General features: G+C 39.1%; 1 protein-coding gene across 6 annotated transcripts in view; it reads left to right on the top strand.

The window, feature by feature from the left end:
• Nucleotides 1–20,064, top strand: part of sh3yl1 (SH3 and SYLF domain containing 1) — a 190,846-nt gene that overhangs the window by 1,389 nt on the left and 169,393 nt on the right. Inside the window, exon 1 of one of the 6 annotated variants that reach the window (XM_069886168.1) lies at nt 13,773–13,896. The exons of the other annotated variants lie outside the window; for them this stretch is intronic. Coding sequence (XP_069742269.1) covers nt 13,890–13,896 — 7 coding nt within the window. The 5' untranslated portion in view covers nt 13,773–13,889. Of the gene's footprint in view, nt 1–13,772; nt 13,897–20,064 lie in introns of those variants that run through there. 6 annotated transcript variants of the gene reach the window in all.

Raw genomic sequence — 20,064 nt, 5'->3', positions numbered from 1 at the left:
CTTTCGTATTTTACTCCTTCCACCCTAAACTGATGGAAACGGCTCTGCCAACAACTGCAAGATATTTTGGAGAGTTTTGGGCCATCTTGCACATCAATGTTGCCCTCCATTGATTCCATCTACACTTCAAGAAAGCAGTCAACAATTAAAAAAAAAACCATACCAATACAGTCACACTTTCCCCCTCAAATTGGGCAAATATGTATGTTTGAAATGTGCACCACCAAATTCAAGGACAGTTTCTTCCCTACTGTTAACAGACTATTGAATGGACCTCTCTTTTGTCAAACAATGCTGACTTTTCACTGCATTTTTGTTCCTGTAATGCTGTGTTTTATTTTATATTAGCTTTTGTACTCAAGGATAGATTGAATTTCCTGGATCGCACACAAAGCAAAGTTTATTAACTGTATTTTGATGCACATGATGATAAACAATTCAATTTCCATTTACATGTACTGCATTGGATCCAAACCTTTACCAAAGATGAACCTGTTGAAATATCTTTTAAAACTAGTAATTGCATCTGCTTCAATTCCCTCTGCCAGCTTGTTTCATGTACCCTCAATACTTTGTGTGGAAAAATCTGCCCCTCAGTTTCCCTTTAAATCTTTTTCCCTTCATTGTAAACATGCTTTCTAGTTTTAGACTCTGCTACTCTGGAATAAAGACTGCGTCCATCTACCTTATCTCTGCCCTTAATTCCACAAGGTCAGCCCTCAGCCTCCTTTGCTCCATGAAATCAGTCATAGCTGTCCAATCTCTCCTTGTATCTCGAACCCTCCAATCTAGCAATGTTGTGAAACTTTTCTGCACCCTCTCTAGCTTAATCACATCCTTCCTTTAGTTTGACAACCAAAACTTCACATACCATTCCATTTGCAGTATCACCAATGCATTGTGCAACTGCATCATGATGTCCCAACTCAAAGCTCCAAGCAATAAAGGCAAGCATGCCATACACCTTCATCTCCTTGTCTAACCCTTGTTGCCACTTTCTTGGAACTGTGTTTCCTTATCTCTACATTGTTCACTCTGGTCCAAACATTGAATATGTTGGTCCTGCCTTGATTTAACTCCTCAAAATGCATCACTTTAATTCTATCTGCCAACTTTCTCATTTGATCTAGTTCCTATTATAACCTCAGAATGTAACCACTATCATCAATATCTCCAATTTTGTTGTCATGGACCATAATATACGGGAGCAGGTCGGTATCTGGCAGAAGACTTAGAATTGTCGAATTTTCAGAATTCTGAAACTGTATAATTTTCTCTGCTGACATAAATAAATTTGGTGAAGCTCGAGCAATAGTAGAAATTATTAAATTAATATGCTAGAGAGCAGCAGATACTGAATAATTTTAGTTGGTAAAACAAAAACTAAAAACTGCGGACTCTGAAAACTCAGAAATTTTCAGCAGTAAGCAATGACGATGGAGAGGGAAATGGAGATGATCCTTCAGACCAGAGATTTTTCATCCAGCACAAATAGGAGGAGTTAATATTCCCACTGAACAGTGCCCTGCAGAGTAGTTATAGCACTTAAAATTTATTGCTTTTTAGATCAGTCTTTGCTTTCAAAGAGTTGTGGGATCTGTCACACATCTTTTTTTTAAAAGGAGTTGCCCAACATCTGGTTTCAAATGCTCTTCAGGGAGCAAAAAAATCATAATGTTTTAACTTCTTCCACTCCAGAGACAACAGAGGACATCAACTGTATTTAGGACATCAACTGTATTTTCCAGCTCTCTGCACCAATTGTCCCTGTTGTCTCTAATGTAGCCTACTCCTTCCTTGGTTATTCTTTTAGCATTAATATATTAATAATATGTTTTAATGTTTGCATCAGTTCTGATTGCCAGTGATATTTTTGACCTTCTGTGCCTTTATAATTTCCTTTCAAGTCCCCTCCTTATACTTTTGATAGGATTCACCCATCTCTGCATCTCTCTTCCAGCCAATGCTTTCCCTGGCTGTTAATATCCATGAACATCCAGGGTCCCTTGTACTGTTTACACTTGGCTTTCACACTTACAGCAACTTGTTTGTCCTGAACTCTTGCTATTTCTCCACTGTATAAATAAGCTTGGATGCTCCTGGTCTATCTTTGCAAGTGTAAGAGTCAAGATAAAGTCCAGTAACACTCCTTTGTTGTTTTCATGTCAAAAAGCTCTCTTAGACTCTCCTCAAAAATTCTGCATAATATGTGCCTTTTATCAGGAAATCTCAGTTAAAATTTGTAAAATTGAAATGCCCCTATTACCATATCTCTATTTTTATTACTATTTGTTCTTTCTTTTTCAATCTTTTTATTATTATTATAATTTATAAACACATACAGTTCAAAGAGATATAAAAAAAATACATAGTAAGTAATGAATTAATACAGAGATATTAAACAATAATATTACAGAATAAAAATATATCATAAAAAATTTTTTTTGATCAGTTTAGGGTGTGAACTATCTCTAAAAAAAAAAGATATAATTAATAATAATATATGAAAAAAGAGAAAAAAAACCCCAAAAAAGAAGAAAAAACAAATCTGAATTAAAAAAAAAACTTTAAAAAAAACCTTAAAAAAAACCTACAGTTATAGCTAAACCACGCCGATCACTCCGATCTCATCTTACAGCCCAATTATCATACATAATCATAGAAAGAAAACAGAGCCAGATCAACTCACCACAAATGAAAATATTGAATAAATGGTCGCCAGGTTAACTCAAACTTAGAAGGGGATTCATAGACAGAGTTTCTAATTTTCTCTAAATTTAAACATAGTATAGTTTGGGTAAACCATTGGAAAACAGTGGGAGGATTTACCTCTTTCCAATTTAATAGTATAGATCTTCTAGCCATAAGTGTAAGAAAAGCAATCATACGATCCGCAGGAAGAGATAAATAAGTCAAATCTATCATAGGTAATCCAAAAATTGCAGTAATGGGATGTGGTTGTAAATCAATATTCAAAACAGTAGATATAATGGAAAAAATTTCCTTCCAATAATTCTGTAAAGAGGGACAGGACCAAAACATATGTGTAAGGGAAGCTATTTCCAATTGACATTTATCACATATAGGATCGATATGAGAATAAAAGCGATGGAGCTTATCTTTAGACATATGAGCTCTATGAACAACTTTAAACTGTATTAGTGAATGTTTTGCACATAGAGAAGAAGAGTTTACCAGTCGCAGAATTTTATTCCAATTTTCATTAGAAATATGAAGGTTGAGTTCTCTTTCCCAATCATTTTTAAACTTTTCAAAAGTCCCAGAATTTATTTTTGTAATTATATTATATAATTTAGATATCACACCTTTTGGAGGGAATTTTGAATATAGTATATCCTCTAAAACAGTCGTAGTCTCCCGAATGGGAAAAGAGGGTAAAGTCGAAACTAAGAAACTCCTAATCTGCAAATATCGAAAGAAATGAGATCGAGGTAAATCATATTTCATGGATAAATGTTCAAATGACATGAAAGAGTTATCCAAGAATAAATCCGAAAAGCATGTTATACCTTTAACTTTCCAGAGTAAATAAGCTTGATCAATTAGAGAGGGATGAAAAAGGAAATTTAGTACAATAGGAGTTTCCAAGATAAAATTACTTAGGCCAAAAAATCTCTGGAATTGAAACCATATACGTAGTGTATGTTTAGCCATTGGATTATCAATTTGTTTATATAATTTAGTAAGAGTAAAAGGGAGAGCAGCTCCCAAAATAGAGCTAATTGAAAAATTTTGTATCGGTTTAATTTCTAAATTTACCCAATGGGGATTTAGAGATAATTCTGAATAATTCAACCAATACCTTAAGTAACTAATATTAATTGCCCAGTAATAAATTCTAAAGTTGGGTAATGCCAACCCTCCCTCTAGTTTAGATTTCTGTAAATATTTTTTCCCCAATCTAGGATTCTTGTTTTGCCAGATATACGAGGACAATTTAGAATCGACCTTATCAAAAAAAGATTTAGGAACAAAAATAGGTATAGCTTGGAATATATATAAAAATTTAGGTAAGATCATCATCTTAATAGCATTAATTCGGCCTATCATGGATAGGGATAACGGTGACCAATTGGTAAGTAAACTGCCGATCAGGTCCAATAGAGGGAAAAAATTAGTCCTAAACAAATCTTTATGTTTTTTAGTAATCTTAATCCCTAAATATATAAAATGGTCTCTAGCTATTTTAAAAGGTAAACTATCATAAATAGGGACCCATCCATTAAAAGGGAATAATTCACTTTTATTTAAATTCAGTTTATATCTCGAAAAATTACTAAATTGGGCTAATAAAGATAAAACTACAGGAATAGAATTTTCAGGATTATTTTTATTACTGTTTGTGAGCACATCTTTTCCTCAATCTCCTGCTGACTGTTGGGAGATCCATAATACATTCTCAGCAAATTGTCAATCATTTTGATTTTTATTCATATTTTATTCATGTAATGAATAAAAATTTTAATAAAACGGTAATGATTAAGTTACAATGGTCACATGATGGTTTTTACCCTTCCCTCACACCGACACAAAGGCTATTAGAAAAATCTCTCTCTCTCTCTCTCTCTCTCTCTCTCTCTCTCTCTCTCTCTCTCTCTCTCTCTCAAGAAAGAAGAAAATAATTTTCTGGATTGCTCGATGGATTGATTTGCACACTGGGAGCCCACATTATTTATATAGCCGTTTTAGGGAAGAAGATTAACATAGGTCTCAAGAGATTGGAAGTATTTTTTTATATATTTACCCCTCAACGTACCATATATAGGCTCCAAATTTGCAAAAAGGTAATGTTTTTATTTCTTAAATTGTGTAATTTTCTCAAAAGGAACACAACTTTGAATTTCTGCTTTCCATCTCTCCATATCTAAATATATGTCTGACTTCCAAGTCACTGCAATATACTTCCTTGCCACCACTAATACTATTATTGAGAAATTTCATTTGGTACATTGATAATTTCACCTTGTGTCTTGTTCCTTCTATATTTCCCAAAAAAACCCGCTGGATTTTGTGGAAATACGGTACCTGTAATTTTTTTTCTTTTCAAGAATTCCTAAGTCCACCCAAAAAGGCCCAATTTTAGAACATGACCAAGTAGAGTGTGTTTATAAAAAAAAAAGTTTCTATTTCTTCACATTTAAAACATTTATCTGACAAGTCTGATTGCATTCTTTTTAATTTTGCAGCGTGAAATATAATTGATGCAGGTAATTATATTGAGCTAATCAATACCTTACATTTATAATATTTGTCATACAATCTCAAAAAAGATCTAATCATCTTTTCTCATCAATTGTGATATTTAGATCTACCTCTCATTTCTGTCTAGATTTATGGACTCCCTGTTTAATAGTAACTAATAAAAGGTACATAGCAGAAAAAAATTATTACCTCTCCTGATGAGAATTTCGAACTCACTACAGCTGGTAAAAACATTGTTGGACAATTTTTCCCTGAAATATCCTCTCAGTTTAAGATAACAAAAAAGGGTATTCTGGGTTATTCCATATTTATTCCTTAATTGTCAAAATTACTTCAATTGACCTTGTTCATTAAAATCTTCAATATTTTAATGCCTTTGTGAAACCAAATATTTAAAAATTGATTATCTTTAAAGTTTGAAAAAGGTATTCATGGAAAAATATTCATCTTAATGCGTTAACCCTTCCTACTAATGTTGGCAAGGTCATCTATTTTGTTAAATCTTCTTCCGCTTTTTTAAGTAGTAGTGAATAATTCAGTTTATATAGATTGTTTAAATTACTATCTATCCGAATACCTAAATAATTAATCGCCTCTTTGGCCATTTAAATTGGCAATGGCTATAATCTCCTTGTGTAATTTCACTTTTGTCCTAATTTATTTTATAACCTGAATTCTTACCATATTCTTCCAAATTTAGATGTCGTTTGAGTAAGGAGGTCTCAGGTTCTGTCAGATATATTAAGACATCAGCTGCAAATAAACTAATTTTATACTCTTTATGATCGACCTTAAAACCCTTAATTTCTAAGACACTCCTAATTACCTCTGCAGCTAAAATAAACAGAGATGGGGATAAGAGACAACTTTGTCTGCTAGATCTCGCCAATTGAAATGGAGCAGACATTTGCCCATTAGTTGCTACTTTTTCTTTAGGATTATCATATAGTGACTTATTTCAGTTTATAAAAGTTTGATCAAACCCAAATTTATTTAGCTCTCTAAACGAGAAGTCCTACTCCAGTCTATTGAATGTTTTTTCTGCATCTGAAACCACTGCTACATTCAGATCTTTCCTTCTTTGTGCCTAGTGTATAATCTTTTTCTTTGGCTTGGCTTCGCGGACGAAGATTTATGGAGGGGTAATGTTCACATCAGCTGCTGGCTCGTTTGTGGCTGACAAGTCCGATGCGGGACAGGCAGACACGGTTGCAGCGGAAAATTGGTTGGTTGGGGTTGGGTGTTGGGTTTTTCCTCCTTTGTCTTTTGTCAGTGAGGTGGGCTCTGCGGTCTTCTTCAAAGGAGGTTGCTGCCCGCCAAACTGTGAGGCGCCAAGATGCACGGTTTGAGGCGAAATCAGCCTACTGGCGGTGGTCAATGTGGCAGGCACCAAGAGATTTCTTTAGGCAGTCCTTGTACCTCTTCTTTGGTGCACCTCTGTCACGGTGGCCAGTGGAGAGCTCGCCATATAACACGATCTTGGGAAGGCGATGGACCTCCATTCTGGAGACGTGACCTGCCCAGCACAGTTGGATCTTCAGTAGCAAGGATTCGATGCTATCAGCCTCTGCCATCTCGAGTACTTCGATGTTACGGATGAAGTCGCTCCAATGAATGTTGAGGATGGAGCGGAGACAACGCTGGTGGAAGTGTTCTAGGAGCCGTAATACGAATTAGCCTAGCCACATTGTCTGCTGATTGTTTCTTTTTCACAATTTCTGTCTGGTCTATGTTTATTAATTTGGGCAATAATTTAGTAACTATTCAATATTTTGGCAAGAATTTTATAGAGTGCATTTAATAATGAGATTAGTCTATGCAATGAGGGTTTTAAAGGATTTCTGTCTTTTTTTGGTATCACAATAATTATTGCTGTTGAAAATGAATCTGTAAGAGTTGATGTTTGATCTAACATTTCCACAAAAATGGGAATCAATACGTCTTTAAATTCTTTATAAAATTCAGGTCGGAAGCCGGTACTTGTTATTTTGTAATGAGCTCATTTTCTCCTTCACTACTAATTGTGTAAAGTTTGCACTCAGTTCAGTTTGTTCTTTCATATTCAATCTAGGTAAGTTTATCCTGGATAAATATCTATTTTATTATAGTTTTCTAAGGACTCTGAACTATATAATTTGGAATAAAAGTTCTGAAAAGATTCATTTATTTCTCGAGGTTGAAAACTAACCACATTCAAGTCATTTTTAATTGCATTAATTGTTATGAACCTGTTCCAATTTCAATTGCCATGAAACTACTTTCTGTGCTTGTTCACCCAACTCGTAATACTTCTGTTTAGTTCTTGTGATCACTTTTTCTGTTCTATAGATTTGTAAAGTATTGAAGTTTTTTTGTTAATTAGTTGCCTATGTTTATCTATGAAACTTCACTTCTGATCTTTTTCTAATACCGTTATTTCTTGCTGCAATTGATCTACCTCTTTCATAAATTTCTTCTTAATTTTAAAAGTGAAACAAACATAATTTGTCCTCTCAAATATACTTTTAAAAATTCCATATTACAAATTGATCATTCATTGAATTGAAGTTTGTATCACAAAATAACTGAATTTGTCTTCTAATAAGATCATAAAAGTCTTTTATTTTTAATAATATTGAATTCAGTCTCCATCTATAAACCAATTTCTCTTTAACAAGGTTACAATAGTCATTAACAAAGGCAAGCGGTCAGAAAATTCTAGTTTTACTTTCAACATCTAATATCCTGCCTTGTATTTGCATAGATGTTAAAAATAGCTTAATTCTGGATAAGAATCATGTCTATTTGCATAAAAAGGATAGTCTCTTTCTCTAGGGTGGAGACTATTCATGCATCTATTAACTTAAAGTCTCTCATTAATACCAATGTAGCTTTTGCTGTTTTGGTTCTTGCTACTCCTCTTGTAGTTCTATCTAGGATTGGGTCTCAGCAGAAATTAAAGACTCCTATTAAAATATTCTCATGTTCCTCCACTAAGTTCAAAAAAGTTTCCTGAATAAATCTCTCACCATCTACATTTGGTGCATACAGGTTCAGAAGTGTCCATAATTCTGAAAATATTTGATAATGTGCCATCACATACCTCCCAGGAAGATCTGTTACAACACTTTGTATTTTAATTGGAATATTCTTTTTCACTAAAATTGCCACACCTCTTGCCTTGGAATTAAGAGGCTACTACATATCAACCCAATCTCTCTTGAACTTCGTGTTGTTTTTCAGTTAAATTGGTTTCTTGCGAAAAAGCTATGTCTACTCCCATCTTCTTAATGTATGTTAATGCTCTTTATCTTTTCACGGTCCCATTTAATCTGTTAATATTGTAATTTACAAATTTCATTCTGTTATTCATCTTAATAAACCACTATTTCCTCCGCTTCTTCCTGTGAACCTTCCTCTCACAGCTCTCTCAATCTAAACCCAGTGTGCTTGGACGTATCTCCTCCAGCAATCCAGATCGAAAGAAAAATACAATTAAAGTATACTTATAACCAAACTTGTCACTATATTTGAACAAAATAAACCCTCCCCAATACGAGTTGTGATAATAAAGTCCATTATCATCTCTCTCTCTATTTTACAGGCCATGACCCCCCCACCCCCCGTACATTTTTCTTTAATTCTTTAAATCTTTATTAAAGAAAACCCATAAACTAAACAAAGTATTGACAAAAAAAGTATTAAGTATGCAATATTCTGAATTACTCCACCATGTGAGAACTACCAGAGAAATTTAGTCCATCAAATAAACAGTGAAATCAGCAAGTCTTCTTCATTCCTTCTGAACTCTTGGAAGATTTTGTGTGAATTCTTCAGCTTGCACAAAGCTCAAAAAGAACTTCATTTCTCCACCAGGTATGAAGATCTTCAAGGTCGTTGGATGGCGCAGTACAAACTGATATCCTTTCTCCCACAGAATCTTCTTAACTGGATTAAGTTCTCTTTTTTTTAATAAATCTGCACTTATTATCAGAGTAGAATAAAAGTTTAGCCCCTTCATACTCAAGTGGGCCTCTTCTTAATTTTGCCTTTTCTGTTACCAAAGACAAAATCTTCTCTATCTTGGTATCGAGGAAATTTAATTAATACAGATCGTGAATTTTGAGTTGGAAGCGGTTTTGCTCTGGGTGCTTTGTCATTCTCTATGGGACACTCAAAATGTTCAGCTCCCAATATTTCAGGAATCCATTCTGTAAAAAAGCCAATTGGATCTTGCTTTTCCATGCCTTCTTTAAGGCCCACGATCTTGATACTGTTTCATCAACTGAAATTTTCCAATATATCCACTTTTTGCTGTAACATATGATTCTCCATAGAAAAGCCAATGGTAGTGCCTTCCACTGTAGTTACTCTTTTACAGCATATCTTACATTTTTTATTGTCCCTTCTAATTTATCCAATTTTTTTCTTCATTTTATTGACAGCCTCCAAAACTTTATTTGTTTATCCCTTTACTATTCCTTGAAATTCTGATAATAGCTTAATATTAGATAGGTCCTTAGCTTTACTTTTGGTTCTACTTTTAAAAAATTTGACTTTTTTTTGGTACATCCTCTTCCTGTTGCTGCTCTCCTTGGTCTTTATCCCTTTAGTTGCTGGACGCTCGTGAGCCTGAGTCGTCTTCCTCTGATGGCTTCACTGTTGTTCATGTATGCGCATATCACGTGTGAGTTTTTCTTCGGTGCCATCTCTCCATTACTGCGGAAGAGCAATAGTGAAAGAAGCGCCCTCAACTAGGGCACTCACCTGGGGAGCAGCTCGAATGCTAGCTCCCTGTTTCTCACCAGTGGTAGACCTCAAGTCTCTTTTTGCAGCAGTTTTCTTTGGAGACAAGTCTAGAAGTATTGTAGGTATATTAAAATATCCTTCAGTAACTTTGTTCAAAACATTACTTATTTTAACTTTTTTATAACTTTCCCAGAGGGTTAGGTTTCCACATCCTAACCCTATAGCATCACATGACGTCCCTCTTGTCAATCATTTTGTTCCTAATTTCTACCCATATGGTTGAGTTTGCAGAGCCTACTGGGATACCATCCGTTAATACAGAAATTATACATTGCTTTAGTATCAGTGTGGTGTCACCTCCTCTATTACTGTCTGTCTTACCTTAAAATTCTATACCCTGGGATACTGAGTTGGTAGTCCTACTTGTCTTTTAACCACGTTTCACTGATGGCTACAGTATCATTCCCATGTGTAACTGAGAGCTTTTTCATCTACCTTGTCAGTTGCATTAAAACGGATGAATTTAGCTTTTTATTTCTCCTTCGAGATTTAGCCTCTTGCTCTGTCTACTGATTAACTAACACGAAGGGCAGCATGATTGGCACTTTTACAGTGCCAGTGATCTGGACTGGACCTGGGTTTGAATACCGCGCTGTCTGTAAGAAGTTTGTAGATTTTCTTCATGACTGCACGGGTTTCCTCCCACCCTTCAAAAACGTACTATGATGTAGGTAATGGGGTGCAATTTGGGCAGCACAGATTTGTGGGGCTTAATTGGCTTGTTACAGTGCTGTATGTCTAACTTAAATGTAAATGTGACTGTACCTTCCCATCAGAGCATCCACTCTGAGCCAGCTTTCCCCAATGGCACAAGAAAACCTCCACACCAGCATGATGGTGATGTTCTGATTTGTATATAACCTGTCTTGCCTGTTTAGGTCCAATTTTTCCTTGACATTATCACAGTGATCCAGGAACATCATCCCTTTAGCCACACATTCATCTGACCTGTTCTATTCTTATACTCACTAACTTGTGACATAAGAAGTAATCCAGAGATTACAACTTTTTGAGGTCTTCCTCTTTAAATGGCTTCCTAAAATCACATTGCAGAGCTTCATTATTTTACCAACTTATTTTGTCTGAAGCCAGATCCATGCCTTCTATCACTATGACTCCATGACTCTTCTGTATGGTAATATCCTTCGTAGTCTCATGAACTGAGCTTTTGCATTTGTTATCCCCTGAAACACTATCCCCTGTCCCTGTATCCCCCAATGGTATCTAACATGATGAATATGAGAGGAGAATCACCACAGGAGACTTCTGCTGTACCTGCCAACCTTTTGAATTCTCACCCACATCCTCCATTTCAACTCACTAAACGTAGGCAAGACAGCCATTAACACCCCTTTCAGCCTCTTCAAGTTCCTGTGTATGCCCTTCGGTCTAAAGAACGTGGTCCAAATGTTCCAACGCCTCATAGACGTGGTTGGAAAAGACCTGGACTTATTTACCTGGATGATATTCTCATTGCCAGTCGCAACCGCGACAAACACAAAGCCCATCTCCACGTACTCTTTGCCCGGTTGGCAGACTTCGGCCTCACGGTCAACATGGCCAAATGTCAGTTCGTCAAGGAGTCCCTCCAGTTTCTGGGGCACACCATTTCAACAGCTGGGGCCGTGCCGGCACCGGAGAAGGTAGCGGTTGTTCAACGATTCCCAAACCCTCCACCCTGAAGGGCCTCCAAGAGTTCACAAGGATGGTGAACTTTTACCATCATTTCATCCCCGGAGCCACACGCACCATGCACCCATTGTTTGCGCTCATGGCCACCAAAGAAAAGACTTTATCATAGTCAAAGGAGGCAGACAGTGCTTTCATCGCAACAAAGGAGGCTCTAGCCAGCACCACGCTGCTGGTGCATCCGTGGCCGGAGGAGCACACGGTGCTCTCCAGGGATGCCTCAGCTACATTGGGGGGGTGGGTTCTGGAACAGTGACTCAATGGACAATGGTCCCATTGGCCTTTTTCAGCAAGCAGCTGTGCCCGCTGGAGCTCAAATACAGCACCTTTGACGGGGAGCTCCTGGCGCTGTATTTGGCCATCTACCATTTCCGCTATTTCCTCAAGAGCAGGCCGTTCACAGCCTTCACGGATCACAAGCCCCTCACTCAAGCACTGGCGATGGCCAAGGATCCGTGGTCTGCCAGACAGCAGCGCCACCTCTCGTACCCGTCTGAGTTCACAACCGACATCCGACACAGGGGGGGCAAGGACAATGTAGTGGCAGATGCGCTCTCCCGTCCAGCCATCAACACTCTCACACCCGGCCTGGATTATGAGCAACTGGCTCAGGCACAGAGGAGCAATGCGGAGATGCAGGCCTTGTGGACTGCCATCTTGGGCCTCAAACTCAAGGATGTCCAGGTGCCCAGCAGCCCGGACACATTGTTCTGCGACATCTCAACAAGCACGCTGTGCCCGGTGGTCCCGCCGCACTGGAGGGCGAAGGTCTTTAGTCTGATCCACGACCTCACTCACCCAGCGGTAAAGGCAACTGTACGGATGGTCGCGGAGCAGTTTGTGTGGCACAGGCTGAAGAAGGAGGTGGCAGAACTGGCATGGAACTGTACCAGTTGCCAGACCTCCAAGGTCCAGTGACACATGTGAGCCCCCATCCAGAACTTCGACCCGGCGGTTCGCAGATTCCAACACATCCATGTTGATGTTGTCAAGCCCCTGCTGGTGTCCAAGGAGGCTCATTACCTCCTCACGGTGGTGGATCAGGCCACAAGGTGGCCGGAGGCTGTCCTGATTAAGGAGGCCTCCGCGGAGATGTGTGCCAGGACTCTGGTCAGCCAATGAGTCCCATTTCAGAGTCCCGGTGCACATCACTAGAGACACAGGGGCGCAGTTAACATCTACCCTCTGGACTCAGATGGCGAAGCTCCTGGGGGGGGCGGTCAAGCACCACCACACCACAGCAGACCAACTGCAGTCCAACGGGTTGGTGGAGAGGTTCCACAGGCACCTGAAGGCATTGCTTGTAGCCAGGCTCTACGGACCAGACTGGACAGATGAACTACCCTGCGTCCTCCTCTGGATTAGGACGGCACCCAAGAAGGACTTGCAGGCTTCAGCAGCGGAGATGGTCTATGGGGCACCGCTTTCCCTGCCGGGTGAGTTTTTTGGCCCAGACCCTGACACTACGGCCCCTGGGAAAAACCAGCTGGTGGACCTACGCAGGCGACTGGCCTCCCGAGCTCCCCCACCCCCGGCACACCACAGCACCCGGCCGTTTCATCTCCCCAAAGGGCTCGGCCCAGTTCGTTTTCGTGCGGAGGGGACCACAAGGTGCAGCGACTGTACAAGGGGCCATACAAAGTCTTGCACCGGTCTGGCGGAACCTTCACCCTGGAAGCTGGTGGGGGGGGGTGGGGGGGGGAAGAGAGGAACTTTTTACGGTGGACCGCCTATGGGCGGCCCATCTGGACTTATCACAACCAGTGCAGACGGCCGAGGCCAGCCGCCAAAGCGACAGGACGTGTAACCGGCTCTGGGGGGGGGGGGGGGGGGGGGGGGGGGGGGAGGGGGAGAGATTGTGTGGCAGCGCATATTCTCATGGTGAACAGGTCCCGCTTGTATTGCCATGTGGTGGGGCAGCCATGGGGAAATGGCATCAGAGGTTTCTCTCTGACTCCAGCATCCCTTCCACGGCATACCCTGGCCAGTGATTATGATGTCACAATGTACCAGGTGACTGAGCTCATGCTGCCCTTATAGAGTCGTGCTGAACTTGAATAAAAACAGTCGATAACAACCCTCAACGTGGTGGCTGTGTTTCTTCCACTGCTCACACCCCCACAATGCTGTGTATAAGTATAATAGAATTAAGATGTTGGATACTTTGAAACGATTAATATAACCGTATTATGAAAGGTAGAGTAGATTTTTAAATGATTGCTGTGACTACCTTTCAGTGCTGGCAGCTGTTGCTACCTTGAAATCAGTTGGGGATTGCTGTCCTGGCATTTTCGGAGATCAAAGTGCTCCCTGTCTGAGAGCTTAGAAATCTGCTGAAGGTGGCATTGCCTCATTGGACATTATAAATAGTCCACTGGGGTCAGTATTAGTGCTCTGCTCAGGCTTCTGAGGAGAAGTAAACTTGCAGAAATGTTGAGGTCAGAGCGGAAGATTTGCCTCGTTAGCTGTAGGAGTCAATATAATCGAAATATTCGATTATTGGCAGCTGAACAGCTGATATGAATCAACATTCATGAGGGATTACTAGACACAAATCTGCCCTTCCCTTCTCTCTCTGGTTCAAGTGTTCTGTAATCTATGTGCACATATAGACTTGTACTTCCACCAAACGTAATGTCGAGTAATTAGTCTGATGGATGGCCTATGATTTTTTTTTTTACTGACCTGTTTTATTCTAGTGATTTGGAAGGAATTGTGACCTTTCTTGATACTGGAATGACGTTCACATAATTTAACAGACTTTGATTGTTTGACAATTGGTTGTTTGACAATTTGTTTTGTAGCAGAAAAGAAAATGAACATTAAGGAATCTAGTCATGCCAAAGAAATGTGAAAATTTGACATTTTTGTTATAACAGGAGTTGCTGTAACCTGAGTGGATTGCCAAACACATACTTTCTCTCAAAAGATGAAAAATTGCATTCTATCGAGTAAATAAGAAAGATAGCTTTCACATTTATTTACAGCCTGAAAAGCATTCAGGAGAAATAGGATGCAATGCAATTTACTGGCCTGCAAACTTCTATTAAAGAGGTAAGGAGGATGAAGGTGATTGTCCGAAACACACTAAAATGCAGTGCCCATAGAAGATAAAGATATATACAGATGGTCTCAACCTGTCCGAGTTTCATTCTGACCGACCAGACGGCTCTCGAAATGGATCTTCAAACAACAGAATGGGAAGTAATGAAAAGATGACACTATGATGGCAATGGATTAAATAGAAATGAATGTAATAATGTACAGTAAAAGAAATGTATGAATACAAAACCAAGGGCAGGAAGAGACTTTGAGGAGTTTTCCTTTTGAAATAATTCATTGTGAATAAAATCTATTTTTGGTTTAAAAAAAATAAAAGTTGGTTACAGGTGGTCCCCTACTTGTGACTAATGTGACATGACTGAAAAAAAATGTATAAATTTTAAAAAATAAATTAAAAATATATGTAAATATAAAAATTATGTGTCAGGTTCTGGGGATTCGGCAGCTGTTTATTTTGACAGACCAACATGGTGGCAGCCATGGGCTGGGAGGGTGCTGAGACTCCACTGCTGCCCAATGTGTTCAATTTTTGGGACAGGAAGATGAAGGCGGGAGATGAGGATAGGCAGTGGACAAGTGGGCTGGGTCGTGGTCGAAGTGCCATGGCTCCAGTTTAAGAATGTGTTGGCCAGAAGTAACATGCGTCCGACTTGCGTTTATAAAATTGAGAGGTATTGATAGGTGAGAATCTTTTACCCAGGGTAAGAATGTCAGATTCCAGAAGAGATGTTCACAATGAAGAGGGAAAGTTTAAAGGAGATGTGCAGGGCAAGTCTTTTTGCACAAAGAATGGCAGGTGCTTGGAATGCGTTGCCAGGAGTTAAGGTGAAAGGAGTTAAAAGACTAGAAGGCTTCTTGATAGATGCAATGTTCAATGTGATCTTATTGCCATACATGTAAGTATAATGTACAGATGCACCAACATTCTTACTATCTTTTCACACATATAACGCACAGAAAATCATAAATTGAGTAAATATTTTGTATAGCACGCACACACATATACCACATGGACGTAGTATTCTACATTCCGATTTATGAGCGCAATTTGCATTTACTTGGGACATGAGACAAAGCACATTCCGTAGTCCTCTCTGTCACAGTTAATCTCCCGCAATTAACACCCAATCAACTTTCCCAGAGCGTCAATTGTCCATTATATAGCTGATATCTTCAAGTTTTGGAGAAGTATCAATTAAATAGGTCAAAGATTGGCTTCAGAGTTAAGCAGAATTTTAATTCTGTCATGATTTAAAAAGCCTTTATTTAAAGCCTATCTTGTTAAAAATAGTGCGCAATTGAGAATTTTATGTTTTGAGTTGATGTAATGAGGATGATTAAACTGATGCCATAAGGCAGAATCATCCTAATGTTGTCTCAGATCAGAGGCACTTGATTTGGTAATCTTCTCCCTCAGGGGATAGGTCAGGGCAATAAACATTGATGAGGTGCAGTGCCCTAGCCAGAATGCCTTGTCTCTCAGGCCAAGAGGATATTCCCAAGATCAAAATTTCCCACGCCTGCTATAAATTATGCGCGTTCTTTCAATGCTGCGAGTATGAAGATCCTTGATGATTGCTGCTGCTCTCCAACAGCAGTGCTCCATTTAGATTTTTCTGATAGTGGGGAGAGTTTTGCCTAAAATGTGCTGGGCTGTTTCCACTCAGAGGTGTATTTGCTCCCATATCAGGCCATGACGCAGCCATTCAGCACATTTTCCACAGCACACTTGACAAGTTTATTTATGTCATACCAAATCTTCATAAACTGCTGTGAAAGTAGAGGCACTGATGTGCTTTCTTCACAACGTCATTAGTGTGTTGTGTCCAGAAAAGGTCCTCTGAGGTAGTGACTCCCAGGAATTTAAATTTATTCACCTCTGATTTCCCCAAATTATTGCTGGATAATACACCTCCAGTTTTCTACTCCTCTAGTCCTCGGTCAGCTCCTTGATTTTGGTGGCATTGAGTGCAAGGTTATTGTTAGTACAAAATTTAGCCAAGTTTTCAATCTCCCTCCTGTGTGCTGACTAATTCCCCCCCCCTTTTTATATAACCCACTATTGTGGTGTCATCAGCAAATTTGTCAATGATGTTATTTGTCATACCAAAGCCTCACAGTCATAGGTATACGACGAGTAGAGCAGGGACTAAGAACCCAGACCTTTGGTGCTCCAGTACTGATGGAGATTGAGGACATGTTCTTCCCACTCCTCACAGATTGTGTCTTGAGGTGAGGAAATCCAGGATCTAATTACACAGTCGGGTTTTGAGTCCATGGAGGGAAGCAACGTTTTCAATTGATTCTGAGCTGCATTCACTTATTTGTATAGTTTCGTCTGATCTTGAGCAGAAAAATTCCCATACCACATTTTGATACTATCCAGAAAATATAGTGTTCCTTGGTGCATCTGTGGAAGTTATTGAGGGTCAGGGGAGACATGCTGATCTTCTTAAATCTTAGAAGTAAATGGAGACGTTAGTGTGCTTTGTTTATTGTTGCCTTAAGTGCATGTCCCATATCGGGTCATTGGTGATATCATACCCTTTTGAATTCAATGCCTTTAAAATGGACAGGAGTGTGGACTCTGCCCCTTTTCTTTAAGTCAGTCAACATCCCCTTCATCTGATTGATGTTGCAAGTGTTTATCTTTGCACGTTGCCACAAGACTTTAGATCTCTTTCCTTTATTCCATCTTATTATGATTTGAAACCCAGCCCTCCACTGGGGGATCATCAGTGAAGTTTGAGTTTTAATCTTTGAACAGTTGTCCTTGGCATCCCAAAGTTCCAGGGCTGAGTAGAGAGTGAGGGAGAAGGCATCTCTCAAGGTTTTGTTTGGACAATATGCAAATGGAAGAGACTTAAAGCTACCTGGGTGGTTAAAGTTTGTGAGTCATGACCAGCTTCTCAAAACACCATGATGGTGGATATCAGGGCCATTGGTTGATAGTCATTTGGATCTGTTTTTGTTTTTTGTTAGAACTATAGAACACTGCAGCACAGAAATGGGTCTCTCGGCTCATTGAGTCCGTACCAAACTATTCCACCTTATCCCCTCGGCCTGCACCCTAACCATAGCTCTCCATATCCCTCTCATTCAAGTACTTATCCAGTCTTCTATTGAATGTCGAAATTGAATCTGAATCCACCATTTCTGCTAGTAGCTTGTTCCACACAATCCCCACTCTCTGAGTGAATGAGTTCTCCTTAAACATTTCACTTTCACCCTTAATGCACGTCCTCCAATTCCAACCTCCATGGAAGAAGCCTGATTGAATTTACGCTATGTATAATTTTGTATCCCTCCTTCAAATCTCCCCTCAATCTCTGATGCTCCAAGAAGTAAAGTGCTAACTTATTCAACCTTCCCCTAGTACTCAACTCCTGTCAATGTCCTTGTAACTTTATCTGCACGCTTTCAAAACTTACTGATCTATTTCCTCGAGGTAGCTGATCAAAACTGCACACAATACTCCAACATTTGGCCTCATCAATGTCTTGTTCAACTTCCACTTAACATCCCAACTCCTGTACTCAATGCTTTGATTTCTGAAGGCCAATATGCCAAAACCTCAAATGTTCTATTGTGTATTGTATTTAAGTTTTTCCTGTTTACTTGGTAATTTCTTCTCGTGACAGAACAGAATAGAGTTCTGTTTCAGGAATCTGCATTTGTGCATACAGGCAATACAATGTAGCCAATTGTGAGTTGAGTACGGTCTGGTGTTTTGATTCGACTCTATAAATCTTTGTCCGCGAAGCCAAGCCAAAGAAGAAAGAAAAGATATTTCCATCATCCTGCTTTATCCCTTTCCGTTTCCTCTTCCTTTTATCCCTAACGTTAACAAATTCTATTTTATATAACTATCTTTCTTCCTGAATGAAATTTTGATGTGACTTATGTGTGCCACACTTTTCGCTTGTTGTTTGCAGACTAAAACAATCTTCCTAAAAAAAAGGCAATGTTCTGAAAGTGATAAAGCTTTAATCAAATGAAATGGGATAACTATCAATCTTGTCTCTAAAATCAATTCTTCTTGGAACTCCTCTGCATCTCTTCCCTCCTTAACAACTCAATCTTGATTGTATTCCTCTCTAACATATCTATTTTCTCCCATATCTTTATCCCTTTCTCATGGGAGCATTTCATTTTCCCCTCTAACCTTTCCTCTACTTTTACAATACTTTCTTCTGTTTCCATTTCCCTTGCCATAGGCTGTCTAATCTTTCCTTAATTGCCCTTGCCCAAAGTGAGAGCCCAAAACCAGGCTTACACAGGTCAAGAGAGAGATGGGAGTCGGACTTGGGCTCAATAATCAATGAAGAGTGGTGGCAAGACTTGTGTCTGGACAGTGTGACTGGGGTCATTAGCACCAAATACAGGTTGGTGCAATATGATTTTTTGCACCAGCTGTATGTACCTCACACCACAAAAATTATATAAATCAAAGTCTGAAATTTCAGAAATGTGCATTAGGTGTGAGGTGGAGATTGGAACCTATGTCCACTCCACCTGGCCATGTACAAAGGTGAGACCTTTCTGGGAAGAACTGGGGGACATTTTGAAAAAAAATTACAGAAGTGGGTTTTTCCACAAGAGCCCGAGTTGAACCTTTTGGGAGATATTGGAAATGTGAGTTTTCAACTGTCCAAATATCCAATTCAGTTTGTGAAGGTTTCCTTGGCAGTAGCCAAGAAGTGTTTCATGGAAGTTTGGTTCCCAATTAAATACCACACGATGGAATATGGAAATGCAGAATTGCATTCCCTTGGAGAAAACCATTTACAATCTAAGGGAGAAGCATGACACATTAATTAAAGTCTGGCAGCCTTATCTGAAATACATGGATATGTAGAATGATTAGCTCCACCTTCCTGTGAAATATGAATATTATAAAATCCTGTCCTAGTAGGGAAAGGACTGGAGTTAAGGAAATGGAACATGGCACAGGCGACGTGTCTGTTTTCTTTTTAGCCCCTTTTTTTAGTTTGTATTATTTTAGTTTTGTTTTTTTAGGATTTTTTTTCTTTTATTTCTTACTTGGGTTATATAGTTAATTAGGTTGTTCCCTTTTTTTAGGTCTTTGGTGGGGGCTGTGAATCCCATGTATTTGTATAATCAATATGGCTACGTGTTTAGAGGCAAAGTGGGGAGGGGGGGAGAGAAAACACAGTCTCTGTACGTTCCATGAATGTTGAAAAAGATTGTATGAATTGTGGAAATTACTTTGAGTCAGCAAAAAGTCAAAATAAAATATTTTTTAAAAAACCTTGTCTTTGAAACAGTGGCATAACCATT

The sequence above is a fragment of the Narcine bancroftii genome, chromosome 6 (assembly GCF_036971445.1).
Source record: "Narcine bancroftii isolate sNarBan1 chromosome 6, sNarBan1.hap1, whole genome shotgun sequence".
In the NCBI taxonomy this organism is placed as follows: Eukaryota; Metazoa; Chordata; class Chondrichthyes; order Torpediniformes; family Narcinidae; genus Narcine; species Narcine bancroftii.
The sequence above is the reverse complement of the archived record's forward strand: the minus strand, read 5'-3'. Positions and strand labels throughout refer to the sequence as shown.